This window comes from Phascolarctos cinereus, unplaced genomic scaffold, assembly GCF_003287225.1.
Source record: "Phascolarctos cinereus isolate Bilbo 61053 unplaced genomic scaffold, phaCin_HiC Scaffold_2;HRSCAF=192, whole genome shotgun sequence".
NCBI classification, from domain to species: domain Eukaryota; kingdom Metazoa; phylum Chordata; class Mammalia; order Diprotodontia; family Phascolarctidae; genus Phascolarctos; species Phascolarctos cinereus.
Genome location: NW_027555625.1, coordinates 112,648,332 through 112,664,898, shown reverse-complemented (window position 1 = coordinate 112,664,898; position 16,567 = coordinate 112,648,332). Strand labels below are relative to the sequence as shown.

At 39.2% G+C, this 16,567-nt stretch overlaps 1 protein-coding gene across 6 annotated transcripts in view; it reads left to right on the top strand.

Moving 5' to 3' along the window:
• The window catches only part of WDPCP (WD repeat containing planar cell polarity effector), a 361,091-nt gene that overhangs the window by 328,169 nt on the left and 16,355 nt on the right, over window positions 1-16,567 (top strand). For 5 of the 6 annotated variants that reach the window (XM_020985463.2, XM_020985462.2, XM_020985464.2 and 2 more), the window contains one exon: window positions 5,799-5,961. In XM_020985463.2, coding sequence (XP_020841122.1) covers window positions 5,799-5,961 — 163 coding nt within the window. The remainder of the gene's footprint in view (window positions 1-5,798; window positions 5,962-16,567) is intronic. The other variant, XM_020985466.2, reaches the window with a different exon arrangement.

Sequence of the window (16,567 nt, the reverse complement as noted above, 5' to 3'; positions counted from 1 at the left end):
ACATTCCATAGTCAACTCATTGGAAAACCAAGCAGGCCAGTTTAGCCAGAATGTAACATCCCATAAAACTTGGCTGTTTATGGGATTTTTGTATTCATCTGATTCTTCAAACACCCTGACCTTTCAGTTAATCAGTCTTCTGAAATCCCATGACTTCCACCTCATCTACCTCAGCCTCCTACAGAGAAGGTTGTCATGTGAAACTTTTCCACCGCCAAGATCCTGAACTCTGAAATTTCCCTCTGTAATCATGGTTTCCTGTGCTTCTATATCTCCAATTGCCTCATTCCACTTGGACCTGCTTTTTTCTCCTCATTGTAACCTCTAGCACCTCTATTACCCCTCCCTACATCCCTAACCATAATCCATATTCTGAGTTTATTTCTGTCTCTTCAGTCTTGATCCTATAATCAGACATTTCAGTGATGTACTTTCTTCTATCTCTTCACCTTTTTTCCCTTATTCTTCCACCGTTCCCACTCTGCCAATATTCAACTATGGAGAGCCTCCACCATCTGCCTTCCCTTGCTCCTATTTCCAAATAGTAGAGTATACAGTATGAAGTCACAAAATCCTGTAGACTGTGCCTAATACAAAGTCATTTTTATCTAACCTCAGTTAGGCCCTCACTGCTGCAGGGCAATCGTTTTATTCATGTCTGATTGACTCCCTATCACATTTTCTACAACAGCTGTTCTAAAGCTTCTTAAAACTTTACACCTTCCCCTCTGAGATTACCCCACCTTCTTTTTTACTTAGAAAATGAGGCCATCCATCCTTGGTTCTCATATCTCCTCCCTTCCACAACTCAGAACCTCTAAATAGTCTCAATTCAATTCAAGTATTAAGTACTTTCTGTGTGCAAGACACCTTCATTATCTCCAATTTATCCTATATATATGTAGATATATAATATATGTTTATAGTATTGTGTATACCTATATGTATATATATCAATAGCCAATATACACATAATATTGCTTGTACATAGCTGTTTTCACATTCTCTACCCCATTAAACTATGAGCTTCTTGAGATCAGGAACTAAATTTTGTTCCTCTCTTTGTTTATCTTGTGCGTAGAACAGCGCCTGAAATATAGTGGACATTTAATAAATATTATTATGATATTACTACATCAGGTATCAGTATTATATTACATATAATAATAATATAATATTTTATAATAGTAATAAATATGATCTGCTATGTTAGGTTCTTGGGCTACAAAGATAAAAATGGAACAAATATGCATACAGATAAACATATTCAAAGTAAATACAAAGTATTTCATCTTGCTAAATTCAAATCTGGCCTCAGATACTTACTAGCTGTGTGACCCTGGGCAAGTCCCTTAACCCTGTTGGCCTGAGTTTCCACATCTGTCCAATGAATTGGATAAGGAGATGGCAAACCACTCCAGTATCTTTGTTAAGAAAACCCCAGGACTGAAATGACTGAACAACAAAGAACTGCTGAGATGCTGACCTATAGAAGGGACCGTATGAGTGAAGAGAAGGGGGTAGATAGGATAATTGCTATAGGGGGTAGAATCAACAAAGAAGGGCAACTTACTGGATTTGGGGGGAGGGGAAGAGAAGAGTAAGAATGATTCTGATTTTGGGGGCCCTGGAGTATTGGAAGGATGGTGGTGCCCTGGACAGAAATAAAGAAGCTAGGAAGAAGGCTGGGCTTACAGGAGAAATAATGAGTTCTCTTTTGGACGTCTTGAGTTTTAAATGCTTATGGGACATAGTCAATAGTCAATAAACATTTATTAAGCATTCATTATGTGCTCAGCACTATGCTAAGCACTGGAAATACAAATACATCTAGGTAGAAATGTCCAAAAGACACTTGAAGCAGAGCTAGAACTCAGGAAAAGGATGAGGATTGATATGTTCATCCTCAAATGAACATCATCAGAGTGGAGCTCACAACTGAAGTTTGGGAAACTGATGATATGACTGAGTATAAAGAGGGAAGAGAAGGCCAAGTGAAGAACTGTGGAGGACACCTGGGGCCAGGAGGCAGGACATAGATGATTATGCAGTAAAGGAAATTGAGAAGTCATCAGATATGTAGAAGGAAAACCAGTCTAAGAGGATGAAGTAATCTTCTTTGCCAAGGATAAACCCTCTGCTGGAATGCTTGATCCCATCAATTCCTCTCTCCTCTAGGGTCTTGCTCCATCAATCATCCACTCCATCTCTTCTCCACTGGTTCCTTCACCTCTAGCCACAAAAATGTTCATATCTCACCTCCCTTAAAAAATACATTTCCCTTAATTGTATTATCCCCTCAAGCTACTATCCTATTTTTTCCCCTCTTCCCCTTCACTGCTCAGGTTCTAGGAAGAGTTATCTACACTTATTATCTCAGCTTTCTCACCACCCACTCACTCCTCAACACCTTGGTTTCCAGCTCCTACCACTTTAATAAAACTACTCTCTCCAAAGTTACTTATGACTTCTTAACTGACAAATCCAGTGTCTTTTTCTTATTTTTTATCTGCAATTACATTTCTGTAGCAATTGTCCTCCTGGGTACTCTCTTCTTTGACTTCCATGATATTGTTCTTTGCTGGTTGGTTGTCCTGCTTGTCAAGTTAACAAGAATCTGTTAAGTACTTACTATGTGCCAGGCACAGTGAAGACACACACACAAGAAGATCACCTTCTAATGAGGGAAAAGATATGTAAATAAGTAGGAACATACAAGATATATACAATGAAGATGGAGGACAGTCTGAGAGGGAAAGGCATTAGCAGCTGGAGAGATCAGTCAGTCAGGCAATAAGCATTTGAGCTGATTCTTGAAGTAGATAAGGCAGACTAAAGTTGGGGAGTGGGGAGGTAGAACATTCCAGGCTTAGGGCACAGCCAGGATAAAGTCATGGAGAGGGGAGATTAAAAGGGTCCCATATTCAGGGAACTAAAAGTAGACCAGTAATACTGAAACATAAAGTACATGGAGGAATATAAAGTGTAAGAAGTCTGGAAAGGCAGGAAAAGGCCAGACTGTGAAGAGTTTTAAATGGCATCCTTTGCTGCTTCAGCTTTTCCCCACCTTTTAAGTGTGGGTATCAATCCACACTCCATTCTGGACTGTCTCCTCCTGCTCCATTCCTAAAGTTGGTAAGCTTTGATACACTCATGGTTTTGGTTGTCCCTTCTGTGAGGAAGATTCCTGAAACTATATACCAGAAGCTCTAGCCAAGATGGCTGCATGAACAGCCCAAGCCACCTAGCTCCCACGTACCAACTCCAGCAAAAATTTCACCAGACCAAATAATGATCAAGAAGTCCAATGAGAGTCACTCCTTCTACCCCAGAACCATATAAAGAGTCACCTAAAATGTGCAAGCATGAGAAATAGGGTGCTTCCAACAAGGTGATGGCCCCCACAGGCAAACAACTGAGGAAGTTAGAAAGCTCTGGGTGGAACTCTTAAAACTGGGTGAGTGGTAACAGCCAGAGCAGCCCAGCAAGACTTAGACCAGGACAACCCAGACCCACAGAGGCCCTGCCTGACCTCACGGGGGAGAGTTCTATTTTTCCTCCATTCATATTTCTACCATTCCACTTCAGTGCCAGAAGTCCTGAGGGTGCAAAGGGATGGATAACCAAGCCCAGGGGTCCTTAGGTTACATCAGTAGGTCAGGTGATAGTGCCACATGTCTGGACTGCTCAAAGACAAGGTAAGGACTAGAGGATCTTGGGATGCAGTGGTAGGGAAATGATAGGCCTAGTGTAACTCCCATCTCATCTATGTGAGGTGATAACCAGCCCAGGTGGGTTCTGGGCAGCCTGGAGCCTGGAAGAAGAGGTAGGGAAAAGCTGTGCATTAGAGCCTACTATCCATTTGGTATGAAATCAAAACCATTAGAAATATTTATCCCAAAAAATGTTTTCCATGGATGTTGAATGTATTCTGATAACTCCTGATCTCCAGTTCCTCATTTTATTCACCAAGTGACTAGATATAGCAAAATAAACTGGGCTAATAGTCATTTTGGTTCTTATATATTTACTATTGTGTTAGTTTGGGCTTTTTGTTCTCTTTATTAAGACACCAAAATTAAGTACATTGTGAGAATCTAAATGAGAGAAAACATGGAGGAGTAGACAGAAGACCAACTAGGTCAGGAATACCTTAATGAAATCCTGCTGCTGACACACACTACTTCTATAACTTTGGGCAAGTAAGTTACTGAACCTTTCACTGCCACAGGCAACTAAGACTTTAAAGTACATATGAGTCATGATTCTGTGTTTGAGGGGAAAGTGATCTCACTAGAAGTTCCCTACGCTGAGGAAATCATAGCATCATAGGTGTAGAGACTGAAAGGACCTTTTAGGTCATCTGGTGTAACCCCCTCATTTTGCAGATATAGACTGCCCAACTCCTTTGGGTCAAAACAACTACAACAACATGGCTTTGGCAAATCATTCTTGCTTATCTTTCTTAGCTGGGTTACCTTGAAAGAAGGAATGTTTGCTACTTGTCCTTGGCAATCCCATAATTCGAAAATGGTGGAAAAGAGCTAATAGTACTTTATATTCTCTACTGGTTTGTTTTAAAAGAAGCCTTGTGCAAACCTTTAAGTACTCACTATATCAATGTAAGTCATTAATAGTATGGGGTGGAAAACTGGAGGATTAGAGGTAGGTGAATTTCAACGTGATATGGCCATGGAAATTCTCTCTTGATATATTTTCAAACATAGGTTATGGAAATAAACAAGTGAACCAATTTCTTCCCAAAAAAACTCCAGAATTACTATATTTATAATTTCAGATTTTAATAATATTTTCTGCACAATTTCAAATTTCTATGCTTAGACAACAAAATTCCTCTTAATGGCAATCATGCTTTTTCATTTATGCTTCTGTACATTTTTGCAAACACAATCATTACAAAAATTATTACTGCCTATTGAATTGGCTTTTTTTTAAAGCCCTGAAGCTCTTTAGAGAGAACTTGAAAATATTTTATACTCAACCTACATATTGAATATTTCTTTCTCAGAATTTATTACAGACCCATGACCTTTATAATATTCATGATTTATATGTGTCAGGTAATTCATTATGCTACTTTACAAGATAAGAAGGGTAGTGTAGAGTTTACTGGGGGAAAAGAAAGAAGAAAATTCAAACATCTAGTTCTTATGTGTATTAGAAAAAACCCCACAAAACAATTTTTAAATGATCCATATGCTGCAACCCTCATTTATTTTTAAATATCTTACTCCTCTAGTTTTCACATCCTCATTCCAAATGAGACAAATATAATTTCTAACAATTTTCTTCCCAAGTTAACCATATTATAACTTTAGGTATACTACCAAAAACATAAAATGTAGCATCTCATAAATTTCTAAAACTTAATGTTTTTGGAACTTCTGAAATATTAATTAACTGAAATTAAGGCTGAACAAATATTTTATCTGAATATTCTATAATGTTTTTAAAGTGGGAGCTTCTCTAGCCATTGATTAATTTAGTCAATTGCAGTATTTGCATAGAGTAAAATTAGTGGCTAGTTGGCCCACTGGAAAATATTTCAACAAAGAAATGAATTCAGGAAATGTGTTCACAATTTTAAATATTAAGAATTTCTTTTTTTTTTAACGACTGAAATATTCAATTAAACTATGCTAAACTAGAGAATAACAAAAGTAAAAACAAGAGGGCTGGCAATTCAAAATTCCTAATGCACTCACTGTAAATTGACAACGGTTGAAATGTAAAAGCCCTGATGGATTATGTTTTTCCATCTTAAATCATTTTAACAGAACTCCTGGGGCCATTGGATGGAGGAGACACGCTAAATGAAGCTTTTGTTGGTCTATCTTTAGCACCTCAAGGTGAAGAAACGTTTCCAGTCAGTCTGCCTCCCTCTGGTTCAAGCTACAGACATGTCTCACAACAAATGGCATTGACTCATTTTTCAAACAGGTGAGAAATGGGAGGTGATTGGTATGGTTATATTATTGAAAGCATTTAAAGCAAAAGTTATTAACTATTTTTGTGTCATGGGCCTTTTTGGAAGCTTAATGAAACCGATGGACCTTTTTCGCAGAATAATGGTATTAAGCAATTGAAAGAAATGCTAAATTTCAGTTAGAAATCAATGAAAATTAAGATATCATTTTTCCCACCCAAGTTCATGGACCCTTTGGGGATTTGTAATCCACAAATTAAGAACTCCTGATTTAAAATGACTACTCAGTCATTCAGACAACAAGCATTTATTAAATGTCCCAGGCGCTATGATGAGAGATGGGAATACAAAGGAAAGACAAAAATAGTCTCTACCATTAAGGAACTCACATTCTAATGGAAAAGACAACATAATAACAGCTAAGTACATATAGAATGAGCTGGAGAAGGAAATGGCAAACCACTCTAATATCTTTGCCATGAAAACCCCAAATGGGGTTATGAAGAGTCAGACACGACTGGACAACAACATATAAAATCTATACAGTCTAGATGAAAGAAAGGTCATCTCAGAGAGGATGATGTTGAAGCCTTCTAAAGAAAAGTTTCCTGCAGAAGATGGAACTTGAGCTTAATTTTTCAGGAAACAAGGGGAACTAAAAGGCAGAGGTGACACACATGGGGGATGACCAGTGCAAAGGCACAGTGATGGGAGGAGTGACATGTTAGAAGAGCTGCTGGTAGGCCCATGTAGCTAGACCATAGAGTGCATGAAGCAGGATAAAGGTTAAGTAGACTGGAAAGGTAGAAAATGGCCAAGTTTGGAAGACTTTTACATTCCAAACAAACTCATTTATACTTAATCATGAAGATAATCGGGAGTGACTAGAGCTCATTGAGAAGAGAGGTGACACTGTCAGATCTACACATTAGAAAAATCAGCAGCTGGGAGTAGGGAGAGACTTGAGGCAAGAAAACCAATTAGAAGGCTATTGCAAGAGTCCAGGAGAGATGTAGTGAGGGTCTGAACTAGGGGTGTGGCTATGTAAGTAGAGAGAAGAAGACATATAGGAGAGATGTCACAAAAGGGACAAGTTTTGGCAACTGATTGATATGTAGGGTGAGTGAGTGAGGAGTTGAGGATGACCCCAACGTTGCAATCCAATCATTCTGACTATTTTAGCTATTTTAATATGATTAATAGCTAAGCGTGAATGTACCAAGAGTATATATATATCATCATGTCTGTGTGTGATGATAATTTTCCTATGACTAGGACTAAGAAGATGTAGTGGTTAAAATAGGCACAAGATGCGAACAGGAAGGATGAGGGAAGAAAGCATTCAGGTATAATGATGGCACAGGACAAATTGAAGTTGTAACATTTTACTCTGGTCTTTTTCAATTCTAAGTCCTAAGATCGTTAGGTTATCCTAATTATTCATTTTATACTATATATTTTGAATTATGTTAATGTGATCATGTTTGATCATGTTATATTGTGACTCAGTAATTACTATTTTGGAAGACCAAGGATTAAGCAGCTACTTTCCCACGACAGCCAATAGCAAGACCTGAAATTTAAGATAATGTCTACATAATGTAATAGCTTGGACTATCGTGAAAGAAAAATGTGATCAAAAACATATAACTGCCAAACGGGGCAGAGGCATGAGAAGATAATGCTGCTAATTTGATAATACCATGAAAGTGCTTGTGAAAAATATGTGTGTATAGATATCTATATTTATGTATTTCTACATACATATGCATATTCTCATTTTTCCAATTCTCATATGTTCTGATCAACCAAAAGTTCATTTGTAAAATATCACAGGGCAGAGAAGACCTGGGTTCAAGTTTCACCTCTGATGAATTCTGACTGCATCACCCTGAGCAATCACCTAACCTCTCAGTCCCCAGGCAACTCTCTAAGGCTGTGAGTTTTAGAGCAGGTGCTGACTTGCTTGTTAGAGGGAGTTTCTTCACAGTGAGTTCACTATACCAATAAAATTTTTAAAAAATCAAAAAATGAGGAAAAAACATAAAGCTTATGAGTATACAGAGGAAGAAAATTTAGTCAGCTGTCACAAATTTAACAGAAATAAATAATAAATAAACAAGGTAAATGCTTTTTTCCATCTTGAGGACTTACTACAAAACAAAATCCAAAGACTAAGATGAAAGAAAGAAAAGAACGAGAGAGAGAGAGAGAGAGAGAGAGAGGAAGGAAGGAAAGAAGGAAAGAAAGAAAGAGAGAAAGAGAGAGAGAAAAAAGAGAAAAAGAGAGAAAGAAAGAGAAAAAGAGAGAAAGAAAGAAAGAAAGAAAGAAAGAAAGAAAGAAAGAAAGAAAGAAAGAAAAAAAGAAAAAAGAAAAGAGAAAGAAAGAAAGAAAAAAGAAAGAAGGAGGGGTGGAGGGAGGGAGAGAGAGAAGAAAGAAAAAGGAAGGAAGAGAAAAAAGAAAGACAAAAAAGAAGAAAGAAAAAAGAAAAAGAAAGAAACTTGACATGTTGGTAACCAACATAGTAATGGTATGACATTTTAATAATAATAGTAATTCATACGGACATAGTGCCATAAGGTTTGCAAAACACTTTATGTTATCTCATCCGATCCTTCCAACAGCCCTAGGAGGTAGCTGCAATTATTACCCCCATTTGACAAAGGGGAAACTGAGGCTGAGGGGTTAAGTCACTTGCCCAGGGTCACACAGCTGGTAAAGTGTCAGAAACAGGATTTGGACCTGATCCACAGCGCCCCCTAGCTGTCATCTCTTTCCTTGACAGTATCAGTAGCTTTCACATTTCTGTCGTGCGTTACATGTGACAACGGGTGTTTCTTCACCCCAACCATGGCAAGACAGTGCAAGCATTATCCGCATCATTTCCCAGATGAGACGGCTGAGGTGCCTCTCTGCCTCACAAGTGAAGTGATTTGCCTCAAACCCCCTTTCCACTGTTCCACAAGACCTCCCCACAAAATTAAACTGTACCCAAAGACCACTAAGATACAGCAACTGTGGGAGAGGATTTGACGCGAATCATTTCTAACCGCACTTCCCTAAGTGAACTCTGGGCTCAGTGCCTTCCCAGATGCCTCCGGGCAGTGCAGGGGCCACCCCAGCAGACGCCAAGTTGCCACAGCTCCCCCCAAACTGGAAAAAAACAAAACTGGAGCTCAGGCCGGGCCACAGGCAGACCGTGGTCAGAGGACCAGCACGGCTCTCTGCTTCTATTTGCTGTTTAATATCTAGTAGGAATAGCTTCTATTTATGAAGCAGTTTGGGGTCACGGGGCTCTTTCCATGTGAAATCTCTCACTTGGCCTCACAGCCACCTTGAGAGGGGGCAGTGCCAAGGATGACGGTATCACCCGTGTCAGAGCTGCAAAGGGACCTCCCCAGCCCCGCAGCCTCGCCTGCAACAAACATGCCAGACCGGTTGTTTCTCAAGCCTTTGCTTGAAGACCTCTGGTGAAGGGGAACTCACTCCCTCCTCAGGCAACACATTCCACTTTAGGCTAGCTCTGCTTGTTAGAAAGTTTTCCCTGACATCAAGTGTAAATGGGCCTCTTTGCATCTTCCACCCATTGGGCCAGGTTCTGCCTTCTGGGGCCAAACAGAACAAGTCTAATCCCTCTTGACGATGACAGCCTTTCAAATGTTTGAAAATATCGCTCTTGTCTTCCCTGAGTCTTCTTGTTTAATGTCTCTCCAAACTTATTTAATAGGTTTATCACCGGAAGCTTGGCTGCTGGGGGCTGGCATTTTTTTTCAGCCAATAACAAGTCATGTAGACCATATATCACCAGATGAGTGACTGTCTGAATCATTGGAGACAAAAATCACAAATCTTTGGAGTGTCACTGGGGTTTTCAGTAGCTGATAATATGAAATAAACAGTCTTATTAGTGTGGTCCTAGTCACAATGTAATATTTTTAAGCTATTATACAAACTGTTGTCAGTAGTTTAAGACTAAAATCTGAGTTGGCAGAATTTATATACTATAATTTTAAAGGGACTCTTGGAAGAGCCAAATGCTTGTCAAATCAAAAGACGAATACAAAATTGGGGATAGTGTACCTGTTGGAGAAAAGATGAAACATTTAGAGAATTGTTGTAATTTCCAAAAGTTGCTAACAAAGCTAAAGGCCTTATTCACTGTCATTAAAATACATGTTGCTAGGGGCAGCTAGGTGGTGCAGTAGATAGAACTCCAGCCTTGGAGTCAGGAGAACCTGAGTTCAAATCTGACCTCACTTGACATTTACTGGGTGACCCTGGGCAAGTCACGTAACCCTGATTGCCTAAGCAAAAATAATAATAATAATAATACACGTTGCTTGGTTTCTTTTAGGCCTGGGCCTATGAGATATGCTAACTTACATACCTTCACTGGATGACTTCTGGAAATCTCTTAAGGACTTATAGCCTAAAATGCAGAGTACTGGTTAAGATGTGCAGGTTATATTATGATTTCAAAATACTTTGACCTACATTTGTTACTTGCAGTCAGGAAAATGCCCATTGTTGAGCAATCTTACCTGAGGACAACAGAAGAATCTGAGATATGGCTCTGAGGTCAAATCTGCAAAATATTCTCACCTTCCAGCTTCCCTCTTAGACATGCTTGGTGTCCTGGCTTCCATCAAGTCCTAACCAAAGTTGTTTTTTGCAAAAAGCCTTTTCCAATCCCCGTTAATGTTAGGTTCTTTCCTTTGTTGATAATCTCCAGTTCATATATATATTTTTATATTTATATTTATATTTATATTTATATTTATATATATGGGGGTATGTATATGCATATGTATATACATATATACAGACACACAGTATACATATATGTATATATACATATATACACACATGCATATAATGTACATATATATATATATATATATGATTCATACGTAGTTTTTCCTTGTTGTCTCCTCCCATTAGATAGTAAGCTCCTTGAGGACAGGGACTGTGTCTTGCCTTTGTATCACCAGCACTTAACACAGAAAGCACCTAATAAATCCAAGTTGACTGACGAAGCAGCTCCTAAGCAGTACACAGGACACCCAGTGCATGACGGTGGACCACGAATGCCCCATAGGAAAACCCAGACAAAGCACACTAGCTCCTGACCGCCATGCCTCTAGGTACAACTGCCAGAGCCACTCTGCTGTCAGTCACCAACATAGCATATGGAATATTGCCAAAGTGACACAAGGTCTCTGGAGCCCTTACTTGATGATGCTTCCACATTCTCTCACATACCTAAACTTTAATTCTCTTAAAGACTGATGCATGCCAGCCCTGAAGATGGTGCAAAGCTGGCTTAAATACTTGCTACTTCCCTCTACTCAGGCTAGGTAGAACCCCTGACATTCATTCCTTGGCATTAGCCTCTTGTCCTAAGATCCCGGCTAACAACATTATCTCATTTAATAATCACAGCTATCCTAGGAGGTGGGTAATATAAGTATTATTATTCTCATCTCTTTATCAATGCCTAACAAATAAACAGTAAAATTTTATTAAATGTACAGTATAGACTAGCTGCATTGGACCTGAAGTCACAAAAGACTGAGGTTCTAATTCTTTCTCTGATACCTAGTAGACTTGTGACTGTGGACAAATCACTTAATCTCTCTGAGACTCAATTTTCTTATCCAAAAATGGAGGTAATAGGATCTGTAGGGCATGGCTTCTACATGAAATTATGCACACAAAGTACCTTAAGGGCTACATAAACATCTGCTGTTATTAAATGTAACTCTGAAAATCTGTATCTACAAATGAGGAAACCGAGTCTCTCAGAGTTTTGGGTGGCATAAGGATGACTGGATAGTGAAAAAGAAGACTGAATTTGGAATCAGAAGCTCAACATTTACTTATTTATTTAAATGTTTCATATTTAAAATAATAAAATAATTTCATTAATTAAAATTCATTAATAATAATAATTATAATAATTAATAATAAATAAATAAGTTGAATTACTTAAAGTACAAATGCTTCAATATTTATTAAGCCCCTACTATAGCCAGGTGCTGAAGATGAGTTTAAGTCCAAATTCTGTTCCTCACTGTCTGTGTGACTGTGGGCCTTTATCGTGGCTCCCTCCACTCATCTGCAAAATAGGAAGAAGAATGTTCTTACTAATATTCTACCTCCCAGAATTATCAGAAGGATAAAGATGAGATAAAATATATGAAACGTTTTGTAAACTAGCAAGTGCTATGTAACCTTGGGCTGGTATTATTATGTTGCCTGATTGATGTCATAAATCTAGACAGTGACAGAAAAAGGACTCAGCCTAAGTCTTCTGATTCCCCAAGTCTAGGCTCTTCCAACATTCTATTTAGCAAGTATTTATTCAGTGCTTTGTTGTCGTTGTTCAGTCATTTCAGTTGTATCCGACTCTTTGTGGCCCCATTTGGGGTTTTCTTGGCAAAGATACTGGAGTGGTTTGCCATTTCTTTCTCCAGCTTATTTTATAGTTGGGGAAATTAAGGCAAGCAGAGTTAAGTGACTTGCCCAGGATCACACAGCTAATAGGTGTCTAAGGCCAGATTTGAACTCAGAAAGATGAGTCTTGCTGACTCCAGGCCTGGAGCTCTATCCACTTTGCCACCCAGCCACCCCTTATTAAGTGCTTACTTAAAGGCAATGTACTCTGTTCTATAATTGGGATACAAAGATGAAACAGTGACGTATTCCCTGCCCCAGAGGAGCTTATCATCTAGCAGGGAAGGGTAAGGCATGAGCTGCTAATGTTACAAGGACCCTGGGAAGCTGGCAATGCCAGCACCATCTCTCTCTTACTGATGAAGAAGTGAAGGCTCAGGTGGGGAGCTGACCTGTCCAGGCACACAGTGAATCCACATCGGTACTGGGATTGTGGAAGTAGTCCTTGACTCCCAAGCCTTGTGCCCTTTCCATAGACGATACAAAAGCACTGGGCAAGGCATTAGGAAAACTGATTTCTGATTCCACTTCTCTCCAATAACTAGTTGAATGAACTGAGCCAAACGACTTTTCTCACAGGCCTTAATTTTACTATTGCAAAACACATGCTTTGTTTGCCTTATAGAGGCAAAGGAGGTTCAAGTGAAATGACAAATGTAAAGGACTTTTGAAAGTGAAAGTATTATACAAAATTTAAGCTATTATGAATCAGTCACTAATTAAGGTGATTTAATGGCTTTTAAAATCCCAGGTGTATCATCATCATCATCGTAATTATTATAATAACATAATTTCTATCACACCTACTATGTGTCACATACTATGCTAAGACCTTTACAAATGTTATCTCATTTTATCCTCACAACAACCTTGAAGGCAAGTGCTATTAAGATCCCCACTTTACAATTGAGGAAACCGAGGCAAGAAGTTAAATGACTTGCTGAGGGTCACACAGGTAGGAAGTGTCTAAGGCTGGATCTGAGCTCAGTTCTTTCTGTCTCCAGGCCCAGAGCTCTATCTACTATGCCACCAACTGCCCGTAGATCACTATGATGAGGCAAACCATCTAGTATAATTATGTATTATCCTTTTTTTTTAATAAACTGTTTGCCTCAGTCTACTCATCTGTAAAATTAGATGGAGCAGGAGATGGCAAACCACTCCAGTACCTGTGCCAAGAAACCCTAAATGGGGTCAGAAAGTGTCAGACATGCCTGAAACTGCTGAACAACCACAAATACTCTTTCAGAGCGCCTTTCAGGAGAATCTCACAAACTCCATACCCTAAAAGTTAAGAGGATTTAAATCTGGACAGTCTAACAGTCTTAGCAATAAAACTGAGTGGAGTGGTTATCTCCAGTTTATCTTGTGTGCATCTCATTTGTACACCATCACCTGTTATCTCCTGTGAGCTCCTGGAGAGCAGAGACTGGTTTTTGTTGTAGTTCTTGTTGTCAAGGTTTGAGGGGGTGGGGTTGTTTTTGTTTATTGTTTGTTTGTTTTGACCTTTCTTTGTGCTTAGCACTTAACTTTGGGCCTGGAATGTAATAGGCGTATAGTAAATGCTTCAAGTGGCAACCAAGTGGTGCTGTGGGTAGAAGGCCAGGCCTAGAGTCGGAAGACTCATCTTCCTGAGTTCAAATGTGACCTCAGGCACTTACTAGCTGTGTAGCCCTGGGCAAGTCACTTAACCCTGCTTGCCTCAGTTTCCTCATCTGTAAAATGAGCTGGAGAAGGAAGTGGCTAACCACGCCAGTATCTCTGCCAAGAAAACCCCAAATGGGGTCATGAAGAGTCAGACAGGACTGAAACAACTGAACAGCAGCGAGAAGTGCTTACTGACTTGACCTACCTATGTCTGGGTAGTCGTACAGTAAAACTTTACTGATCCAGAGTAATAGAAGCAAATACCAAAGGGGCCTATAACACCAGAAATGTCAAGAATCCCAGATCTATAGTCTTTGGTCTTCCAGTTCAGTTCTAAATGTAATTCCTTGCTTCTTTTTTCCCTCATTCCCAGGTGAACTCTTGTGAGTTCATAGTAACTGCCCAATATCCAATTAAGTGGTTTGGAAGGACATGTTTGGTTCCTGAACCCCAAGGCTCCAGCTTTAATCAATGATTTGTACTAGAACTTAACACTTTTCCAATGTTCTGTCTCTCTGAGGATTGCAACTACAATCCCTCCCAACTCAGCCCCCACCTCTACTCCAAGGTGTGAAAAATAGATAGCTAGGGAGACAGACAATGTCTGAATTCATTTCTAGTTAGACCTGAAACAAGAGGTTATGGGATTCCTGAAAAGGAAAGAATTGCCCCTTCTTCTCATTCTCCTTTCAGGATGTCACTGGATACTTTTCTTCCCCTATTCAATCTCTCCAAACATCTTTCCAGCGCCCCAGGAAGGGTCAATTCACTTTTCTCCTCCAAAAGCCAGGTGCCCCCTGCTGGTCAATTTCATTTTGCTCCTTAGGACGTAGGCCTTTCCATTCCTGCCAAGCTACAGGCTCTCCTTCACTGCGTGAAGCTGCCTGCTAGCCACAAATCTCAGGAATTTGTCAGATCTGCAAACCTCAGGTCTGTCAGATCAGCCCAACCTAGCCTAACCATGTACACCATGCCACTTGCTATTCCCCACTGTATTTTCAGTTCTCTACAAAGACTATTTTTAAGTTTCTAAAGTCCAAATTTTGGCTGCCCAGAAATAGAGCTCTCATTTATAATGTTGTTTCACTAAAGAAGTAATAATTTTGTATAACCACCTCAGCATCAGGTAGGACAAGTCTGTAAGGATATTGAAATTGTACTATAGGTACAAAAAATATGCAAATTCCAGGCTGAAGCAAAGACTATATTTTTAACTATGTGACTAATTAAAAAAAAAAAACCTTCAGGAAATTTAGACCTGAAGCAAATGTTGACTCATAACCATATTTAAACTTACTCTGTTGATTAAAAGGTAAAGGCAAATTAAAAAACACATTTTTCCAATTTCATTTTCTCTTGTAAATAAAACAAACAGATCAGAGAAAAACTTTTACAAAGAAGCAGTAGTAGAAGGGGAAAAATCATGGGGTAAGAAAGGGAGAGTATGAAAAAGTGATACTATGCTCAAATGGGTCTATAGTCTCACTGATTTCAGGGTACCCTCAAATGCCCCAGTGGATCAGTACTCTCATTAATTTGGTTATGCCCTTCAGTGATACAGGTTGCAGTCCATCCTTCCCGTCTGGCCTATGTGACTCATATCTATCTCCCCATAAGTTAGCCACAAGGAATCCACCCGACATGCTGGCGGCCTCGCTCATGTCCACCTGACATTGTGAGGATAGCAGTAAGAACACTCGGGCTGTCCATCTGTCCTTGATATAGGATAAGCTCATCTTTCTTCTGTCATACATGCTGTCTTACTACTACACAAAAATAACTTGACAAACATTCTTTCTTTCACCTCTAGAATGAGAAAGTTGGACCAAATGATCCCTGAGATTAGAGTTCTATGAGTATTTCTGTGTTGTACTAGTACTCATGATATCTCAGAAGGAGGCCTTAGAAACCATCAAATCCAAAGCTCTCTGTAGACAAGGAAAAAGACTCAAAGATGTTCCCGGCCTGCCCGAGCCAGTGTGTGGTAGAGCCAAGACAAGAGCCCATATCTGCTAACTCCCAGGCCTTTGATCTTCCCAGATCATCACACCACCATATTTGTAACCATGTACCCTAGAATAAATGTCCTATAGATTTGTATCTTAATGCTTAGTAAATCTGAATTCAGAGTCAAATGAAGTATTATCCTGTTTATTTACATTGGTTTAAAATAATTTTGATTCCTATCTAAATATTTGCCTTCCAACTGAAAAAGATGCTTCTAAAATTGCATTCCACCATCACCAGCAGCAAAAAAAGAAACACTAATTAGACTCCGCATGTACTCACAAACCTCACAGGTGGAAATTTTCAGCCCTTGCAAAACAGGGAAATATGTAAACAAAGTGCCTGGCAATTGATCTATTAAAAATATTTTATAACCTATAGTTCATTAATGTTGACTCAAAACAAACTGTCACTGCTGACAGAAAAAGCTGACGATTCTCCCATTCCAAGTTGGCCCAGCCGAGGCTGACCTTGTTTACACATCTCCTTCTTTTAATTTGTGGTGACTTG